The following is a 9668-nucleotide window of genomic DNA, read 5'->3' on the forward strand; positions in this document are numbered from 1 at the left end:
GAGGACAAGTCTTTTGAGGAAACAAAAACTCCAACATGCCAATACTGTCACAATAAACACTCAATACAAAAATTACTTGTAACTTCCTTTTCAGTGCATGTGGAGGAATTTGAATCACATCTGAATTTCATCCTTTGTATTTAATGTATAAACCAGATTTGTCCTGTGCAACATCTCAGAAAAGACCATATTTACTGTGGTAGACAGTGTTTCTCAAACTTTGCTGTGTACTGGAGTCACTTGGGGAGCTCTGAAAAATCTCCATGATGGAACCCCAACCGCAGGCAGCCCCAGTAATTAATGCACCCCAGGAGAGTCCAACGTAGATTTTGAGGACCATTGTGGTAGACTGAAACAGTGATGGCCCTCAGTAAAACATCTCTCCTGCTGTTCGTGCTCTTGTGCAGTTCCCTCCCAGAGTGGGTTTGGCAATGTGACTTGTGTTAGCCAATGGAATAGGTTACTTCAGTGAAGGGAGATTCTAGAGGACCTTCTGGCCCCAGGCAAGTCAGCATAGCTCACACATGAACTGAACTATACTACGTGGGGTAGAACCATCCAGCTGAGCACGGTCAACCCACAGAATCCTGAGAGACTAATCCTATTGTTTTAAGTCACCCCATTTTGGGGTGGGTGAATAGGCAGTTGGAAACACATGTCACCTCTTCTCCAAATTGAAGGTGAACAGTCACTTTGCAGTATGTATACTTTGTGATAGTCCAAAAGGCAGCATTTCTAGTGATAATCAAACAGCTTGTAATTAAGATACTCAGACATCTATTTAATAACTGTTTTTTGCTTTATTCTGCATTTCACATATGACAGTCCCAAACCCAACACTGTATTTTTCTCTGGGACTTTGTTAATGCTTTCAGCATCTATGTCAACACACTTCTCCCCGAGAACATTTGCAGGTTAATCCTCTTTTGATGGGTACATGTAGGCTCTCAAAGATCCTGGCTCTCCAGCACAGGAAACTAGGTCCTCTCAATTGCCCCATGTCTGTCTGTGCTGGGGCTCTGCCTTGCCCCCATCACCCCTGAGGTGTCCTTAGGCCAGGAATGCCAAACATGTTATGTACCAACTCTGAATAAATACAGGGGGGCTGCTTGGAGCCCAGGGTTGAGGGTGAGAAGGCAGGCTGTGTCTGGGTCCCATTACAAAGAATGCTGTGCTGGTTTGGTGGTGTTTGCCATGGCAACACCCACTAGATACATCTGGAATGGGGATATTGGGAGAAGAGACTACACGCTGGCCACAAGTTGGGGAGTTCCCTGGTGGCCTAGTGGTTAGGATTCAGCACTTTCGCTGCTGCTGCCAGGGCTCAATCCCCAGTCTGGGAATTGAGATCCCATGTCAAGCTGCTGCATACCATAGCCAACTGCCCCCTCCCCCGCCCTCCCTCTGCCCCTCCAACCCAAGAACAACAAAAAAAGAAAGGGACAAGGCATATCTTCCATCCTTGCCTTAGGTGGTTGTTCTCTTTCCCAGGCTGCATTGTCTCACTGGCCAGGTGGTTGAGGAAGCAGTCTGAAGGGCACAAGGCTGCAAGTGGCTTTAACAGGCCTTGGACAGGAGAGCACAAGCCCCAAGCCAGAAGAAGCTTGTAAGGGCAGCCCATGTAGGGGTCTATGTGCTGCAGGCCATGCTGGCATTAGCTCCTTGTCCTCTGGGGTTGTTTCACCCAGGCAAAGCTGGCTCGCTGGCTGGCAAGAGTTAGATGCAACACGGGGTAAAAACACTTTCCCGTGGCATCTACACAGAAATAACTTTAATCTCCGGATAAATTTTCAAAAATTTCCAGTCCAAACTAAAAAGGTTTCTTTCTTCTACACGCTACCGAGAAATCAAAATAGAGTTAAAGGATAGTCTGACTTTAATCAAGTTTCAGAATGAGGGCACACTGCTTTGAAAAGCACTGTCTCAGCAGAGAACTCAAGGGTTTGTGTAATATAATGTTTCCAGAAAATACCAAAGGCACAAATATGGCCCCCAGTCCGCCTTCTGCTTCCCCTTGATGCCATTCCATATCCCGGGCTGGGAGGCTACTTCGTCCAGCTGACTTTGGGAATGTCATAGTGCTCTGTGAGAGTATCCAGGTGTCTGTTGAAGTCCTGGGAAAGCCGAGGAGAAAGCCCACATCAGCAGAGACCCAAGCAGGGCACAAGGGACATGCAGCACTGCCCACTCCCACTTCTCCATGTCTGGTCTCTCCTCAAGGAACCCTGCCTCTCAAAGCCACACTACTAAAGCCTTATGGATGCCTTTAAATGACCCTGGGGAGGTTGGGTTAACCACCCCCATCCCCTACTCCCCCGCCAACACTCCAATGACTCTGCTGCTAGGCTCCCAGCCTCTGGGCCCAGGCTGGTCCTTACAGGGCTCAGTCTCCCCCACCAGCATGTGACTTACCTCTACTCTCTGCTTGTGGGTTTTGGACGCTTTCTTCAGGATCCTTTCCATTTGCTAAAAAGAGGAGAGAAACAGAGGTAAATGACATGCTTCATGTAGCCAAAGCCAGCACGAGATAGAAGACAGGAGCCCTGGCCAGCCTGGCTCTCATACTTAGAACAGCTGGAATTCTCAGGTGTACAGTTTGCCCCTCCATCAACTCCACTCCAGAGGGTCCAATAAGGATGCCTTGGATCCCACTGGGAACCCAAGTCAGCTGCCCTTTGGTCTAAGTGGCAGGAAATGTACTAGCACTGACTCAAGGAGACTCCACTGAGAGCTACAGATGTGCTTGCTTCCTGCATCCTTGGGCAACTGGTTACCTTCTCAGCTTGCAGAAAAATCAAGTCTCATATGGGGTTTGAAGAAGGATGAGAAATGAGGAAGGTAAAGGGCCCGACACAGAGTAGGTGCTAGAGTGACAGTACACAGTGCCAAGAGGGCTACAAGATCCGGGTCACCTTAATGAGTATGATTCTAGAATCTACATCCTGTACCACATGCCCGCCCTGCTTCTTATGCTCCATACCAATGGTACAGGAATGAATTAAGAGCAATGGATGCAGAGCTGCAGAGACCTGGGCCCACAGCTGGCACTATACCTACTATCTGGCTGACTGTGGCCAACCCATGTTGGTGCCCCCTGCCCATGAACCGAGGGCCCTGGTGCAGTCCTCTCCTACACTGACTCTGGATTGGTCCTGTGACACAGTTTACTTAACAGAATGCAGTGCCAGTGCCAGGCTGAAGGTGTAAGAACGCCCAGCAGCTTTTGCTTTATGTTCTTAGAAGCTAGCCACCATGCAGGAAGTCTAATGACCTTGCTGGAAAGAAAGGACCTGGAAAATGAGATGACATGTGGGGAGGGAGGCCCTGGGAGGAGCACTGAGGCACCAGACACGTGATGGTAAACATCTTGGATGTTCCAGCCCAGTGGGGCCTCCAGCCCCAGTTGCCATTTGATGGCACTAGATTCCAAGGAAGGCCAGTAGGAGAACCACCCACCTAAGCCTAGTCAACTCATAGAAGCATGAGATACAATGTGGACTTCCCTCTGGCTGTTCCTCCCTTCCCCTCCTGTTCTCCTTGGCTGCCTCCTCATCTCCCTCTACACCCAGGTAGCTCCCACCTGACTGATACTCCCTCTCCCTCTTAAGTATCCACCTTGTCCACCCCACCTCTTCCTGCTGCCATGAGTCCAAGTGAGGCCTGTGTCTCCTCACAAGAGGTCACACTAACTTGACCAGCTGTCACCAATGCCAGGTACTTGGCATGGCTCTGCCCTCTCTCTTCCCACTCCCTGGACCTAGTTCACAGGTGTCCTGGGTGCTGGTGACAACCCCACATCACAGACAAGAGAAAGTGAGGACAGATGGGCAGTGATGAGAGCAGTGATGAGGCTGGGGATGTCAAGCCCTGACCCTCTCCACCAGGTTGGGGCCTTCCTCCCAGGAGCTGTCCAGCTTTTTAAAGCCCACTGTGCTCAATCCAACAAGGAACTCAACCAACAAGGAAATATGCATTTCCCAACTGCACTTTACTTTGCCTTCACCTGCTCCCTTCTCTCTCATCCACCTCATCTTTTTCTTTCACCTGATGCAAATGTAACTCCCAGCAGTTTTCTGGTTTTCAATGCCAGCAACAAAAATTTCACCCTGAAATTCCACCCTACAGCTACAGGCCTGTTTCTCTGTGGCCTGTGACAGCAAATCGTTCAAGATATTTTTTTTCACTTTAAAAAGTTTTACTGAAGTATAGCTGTTTTATAATGTTATGTAAATTTCTGCTGTACAGTAAAGTGATTCATTTACCCATACACACATACATATCCATTTTTTTTCAGATTCTTTTTCCATATAGGTTATCAAAGAATAGAGTTCCATGTGCTAAATATAGCAGGTCCCCACTGACCACCCATTCCATATACAATAGTGTGCATATGACAATCACAAACTCCCAATCCATCCCTTCCCCCACCTTTCCCCTCTGGTAACCAAGACTTACTCCTAATCCTTGTCTCCACCTCTGCCCTTCCCCACACTCCACTTGGATCCCCTCTAATCAGCTTTTCCCCCCTCCTCATTCCAAATGCCAGCTGAGGGCTCTAAGTGCTCACCTGACTAGACCTCCTGCCAGCATATAATACAGTTGACCACTTCTTCCTTTTTTTTTTTTTTTGCATATTGACAGCTTTTTTAAAAAAAGTTTTTTTTTTTTTTTTTTTTTTAAATTATAGCTGATTTCACTCTTCCCTCTGGAAGCAATTTCTCCACTTGGTTTCTAAAGATATGGTCTCTCCTGGCATCTGTGTGTCCTGTGTTCCTTCACAATTTTCCCCTCTGTCACCCTCTGCTCAGAGGTCAGATCCTAGACCTCTTGTCTGTCGCTACTCCTCCTCAAAGGATCTCATCCAGTCCCAGGGAAATTCCCAATATTTATCTGAGCTCAGGCTTTTCCTTCAAACTGCAGATTCAGATATCAAAACTGTCCATGAGAATTCGCCACTTGGATTTCTGGCTGGCATCTCAAATTTAACATCTAATACCAAAATTTTGATCCCCTGCTTTAGAAATCTGCTTTATTTAATTTATTTATATTTATTTTTATTTTACTTATTTATTTTTTGTCTTTTTGCCATTTCTTGGGCCGCTCCCGCAGTATGTGGAGGTTCCCAAGCTAGGGGTCGAATGGGAGCTGTAGCTGCCGGCCTACGCCAGAGCCACAGCAATGCAGGATCCGAGCTTCGTCTGCAACCTACACCACAGCTTACCACAACGCCGGATCCTTAACCCACTGAGCAAGGCCAAGGATCGAACTTGCAACCTCATGGTTCCTAGTTGGATCTGTTAACCACTAAGCCACAACGGGGAACTCCAAAAATCTGCCTTATTTATTTTTTAATAAAAACTGGGTGGTGAGAGATATGAGAGGTCGGCATAGAATAGATAAGTTCAGCCCATAATGCTTGCAGGAGGAAATAATCAGTCTAGGCCAGTGGTTCTCAGTTGGGGGCCTTGTATTCAATATTAAGAGAAAACCACTCATCAGAGCCTTAAAACACAACATATCTGAAGCTGCCGAAGTCGTGGAAACACTTCGTGGTGACTTACAGCAGCCCATTTAATATCAACAGCCAACATCATTTAAGCACTGACTTCATGCCAGACTTAATGCCATTTACCTGCATCACCTCATCCAAAGTTTCCATTCTTCTTAGAAGAAAGCATTATCCTTACCCCTACACATGAGGAAACTGAGGGAAGGAGAGAGGAGTCCCTGACCCACAGTGTCTTGGGCAAATGAGCGACCGCCCTGGAATCCAAACCGGGGTCTCTAGCCCGCCCCTCTGAAATACACTTCGCCAGAGAAGCTTCCTATCCTCGGAGCTCCCCGCAACGGACTCTTGTCTTCTACTCAGGCAGTAGCTTCTCCCGGTAATTAATGTCCACTCTGGCCACTCGCCCTCCCGGAGTGTCCTGGGGTAGGTCCTGGTTACAAGTCTCCAGGCCCTGCCTCTGAATCCACCCCGGGAGATGCGGGGCGTCCCTCGGCTCCTCACCCAACTTACCCGCTTCTCCTGCATCTTTTCGAAAGCCGCCTGGGCCGGGGTCCGCTTGTCCAGGCCGCGCCGCTTCTCCTCTTCGTTCTTTTTGCTCGTTCCCATGGCTTCCAGGAGTTTCGCCTTGTCTTTGTCCTTCTTTTTCTTCTTCCTGGGGAGACGGGGTGGGAGAGAGGGTAATGTCAGGTCAGAGAGTACCAACCCCAGGCCTCAGGAAGAAGCTTAAAAAGGCAGAATATGGGGTCCCGTGGGCTCTCGGAACTTACCGCTTGGTCACTCCGAGTTCTGCTACACCTTTCAGCTTCAGGGGCCCCCTTTGGACTTGCTCGTAGTCTTCCATGGACCCGGTTTGACGTTCGGGCTGTAAAAATGCCACACTTCCTGTTTGAGAAAGCAACTTCCACCCAAACGCCCGCCTCCCTTTGTTTTGATTGGCTTATCTAGGCGGTGCGCGTGCGCCCTTGGAATCCGCGTTCGCCACACCTCTGGGTTCCGGGTTGGGCCTGGAGGTCAGGTGAGTTCACATCCTCTGCATTCCGCATCCTTCCTCCTGCCATACTTCCGGCCTTGGTGCCACTTCCGAGCCCATTCACCACCTCCCAACCCTCCCCCACCACCCGGCCCCTTCATCCTCCACACCCTCCTCGCTCACTCTTTGACAGAGAAGCAGTTTCCTAAAACCCAACGTTTTCTTGAGTTTATTGCCATATTTTGAGGGTTCAATAGATTACCTAATTTTGTAAACCTAATTAGTACTGGTTAGTTTTCCAGCTTTTGGTAAACGATAGTAGTATGTGAAATATATTGTTGGTGGCATTTAAGAATTGTCTTTTTTCTTTTTACCACTGCACCTGTGGCATATGAAAGTTCCTAGGCTAGGGGTGGAATTGGAGCTGCAGCTGCAGGCCTATGCCACAGACACCACATCTGTGACATACTCTGCAGCTTGCAGCAATGCTGGATCCTTAATCCGCTGAGCGAGGGGCAGGGATTGAATCTGCATCCTCACGGAGCTACACCCGGCTCTTAACCCACTATGCCACAGCGGGAACTCCTAAAGTATTTTTTAAAATCAATTTTATTGAGGTACAATTTATAAACAGTAAAATACACCCATTTACATTGTACCCTTCCATGAATATTTTCACATTTATACACCTATGTAATCGCCTGTACAATCAAAATATAGAACATTTTGTCACCCCAAAATTCCTTTGTTCTTCTTTCCAGTTAACCCTTCTATCCCTCTTCCCAGGCAACTCCAAATCTGTTTTCTCTCACTATAGGTTGTGAATGTCTTTTTAAAAATGTTTCATGTACATGGAATCATAACACATGTGTTTTCTTGAGTTAGAGTTTCACTGGGCATAATGTGTTTGAGATCCCTCCTGTTGTTGGGTACAACAGTATTACCATTCTTCTTCTTTGGTGAGTGTTATTCCACATAACTGGAACAGACACCCACCCCCACACCCACCATGTCCTCCACCTGCCTCTTGTTTGCAGAAAAACTTGAGCTTCCTAGGCTTCCTTTGAATTCCAAAGAGTAAATTTAATCAGAAAAGTGAGAAATTGTAGAAACAAAGGAAAACAGTCAAGTGAGACAAAATAATAATGGTTTAGCTATTAAACAAACTCAAGGGCCTTTGGTTCCTCCTCAAGGGCTATAGATAATATTCTGAGCCATATCCTTTAAGCTGTTTTGCAGATACTGAAACCTCTACCAGGTGAAGGAAGATAACTATATGCTGCCCACAAGCATATAGACCCCAGACTTGTTGGAACCAAAAAGTTGACGATGTTGACTCCCAGTTAACTCACCACCAGCCAATCAGAACTATGTCCATGAGCTGATCACGAACCCTGGCTTCACTCAGTGAGTTAAGGATCTGGCAGGGTGTGAGCTGAGGTGTAGGTCACAGATGCAGCTCAGATCTGGCAATTGCTGTGGCTGTGGCGTAGGCCCGGCAGCTGTAGCTCCGATTGGACCCTAGCCTGGGAACTTTCACAGGCTGTGGGTGCAGCCATGTGTGTGTATGTGTGTGTTTTTATATATATAAAATAAAAACCTTTCCCTGAAAACATCAGAGAGTTTGGGCCTTTTGAACACTAGCTACCTGGACTCCTTGTTTGGTGCCCTGCAATAAACTCTGCAATTTCCTTCATCACAGCCTGGTGTCAGTAGATTGTGACAGGACCAAGTTTGATTTGGCAACACCATTATATAGAAATATATTCAATTTGTTTATCCACTCACCTGTGGATAGATACCTGGGTTGTTTCTAGTTTGTGGCTATAATGAATAGAGCTGCTGTGAACATTAGCATATGTCTTTGTATGGACACAGGTCTCAATTCTCTTGGGCTCACTCCAGATGCCTTCACTACTTGAGGTAGAATTGTAGCAAGGTTTGGTTTTCCTCAGAATGAAATGTTGATTCTCAGCAACTCTGGCTTTGTGGCTGTGATAAGAGAAAATAATTGCAGAAGGTATACTGAAAAACCTGATCTTCCAGGAGTCCCCACTGTGGTACAACACTAGGATGCAGGTTCTGTGCCCTCCTGGCACAGTGGGTTAAGGCCTCTGGCATTGCTGCAGCTGTGGTGTAGTTCACAGCTGCAGCTCGGATCTGATCCCTGGCCTGGGAATTCTATATGCCGAGTGATGGCCAAAAAAGAAAAGCAAAAAACATCTAATCTTCCAGTGTCATAACACCTGGGGCTCATGGGTTGGGTATTTTATTCCCTGATATCATGAATAATTTGTTGAATAAGCAGAACTATTATCATAACTAAAACACAGTTCTATTTTTGTTTCCTTCCATCCTTTTATTATTTATTTATTTATTTAGTCTTTTTGCCTTTTCGAGGGCCACACCAGCAGCGTATGGAGGTTCCCAGGCTAGGGGTCTAATAGGAGCTGTAGCCGCCAGCCTACACCAGAGCCACAGCAATGCCAGATCCAAGCCGTGTCTGCAACCTACACCACAGCTGACCACAACGCTGGATCCTTAACCCACTGAGCAAGGCTAAGGATCGAACTTGCAACCTCATGGTTCCTAGTTGGATTCATTAACCACTGAGCCACGACAGGAACACCTATTTTTTTTTGTCTTTTGTACTTTTACGGCTGCACCCATGGCAAATGGAGATTCCCAGGCTAGGGGTCTAATCAGAGCTTTAGCTGCCAGCCTACACCAGAGCCACAGCAATGCCAGATCTGAGCCACGTCTGCAACCTACACCATAGCTCATGGCAATGCGGGATCCTTAACCCACTGAGTGAGGCCAGGGATTGAAGTCGCAACCTTATAGTTCCTAGTTGGATTTGTTTCCACTGTGCCACAATGGGAACTCCAACTTTTTTTTTTTTTTTGGCCATCCTTTTAAACATTGTATTTTTCAATGTGGGTCATCTTCCTCTGCCCTGGGTGATAATGCTGTCAGCCCCTGGCTCTCCTCTCACTTTTTTAGTGTGAAGAAAATACGGGAAACTCCCTTTATGTGGTAACTAAGCCTCAATTCAATAAGTGGAGTATCCAGAACTTGATTTGGACAACAGTCTCTTCTTTCCTTTAGCTGGAATGTACTACTGCTAAAAACAAAAAAGACAACAGGCCTCAAATGGAGCCACTTACGCTAAGTTCCACATCACCAAAC

General features: G+C 47.0%; 1 protein-coding gene across 1 annotated transcript; it reads right to left on the minus strand.

The window, feature by feature from the left end:
- Positions 1-780: 780 nt before the first annotated feature.
- Positions 781-6419, minus strand: FAM32A (family with sequence similarity 32 member A). The gene is made up of 4 exons (XM_047776716.1): positions 6277-6419; positions 6020-6161; positions 2413-2466; positions 781-2114 (listed from the first exon to the last, which is right to left on the minus strand). The coding sequence occupies exons 1-4, from the start codon at positions 6348-6350 to the stop codon at positions 2046-2048; spliced, it is 339 nt and encodes a 112-aa protein (XP_047632672.1). The 5' UTR covers positions 6351-6419; the 3' UTR covers positions 781-2045.
- Between the last annotated feature and the right edge of the window lie 3249 nt (positions 6420-9668).

This window comes from Phacochoerus africanus, chromosome 4, assembly GCF_016906955.1.
Source record: "Phacochoerus africanus isolate WHEZ1 chromosome 4, ROS_Pafr_v1, whole genome shotgun sequence".
Taxonomy (NCBI): Eukaryota; Metazoa; Chordata; class Mammalia; order Artiodactyla; family Suidae; genus Phacochoerus; species Phacochoerus africanus.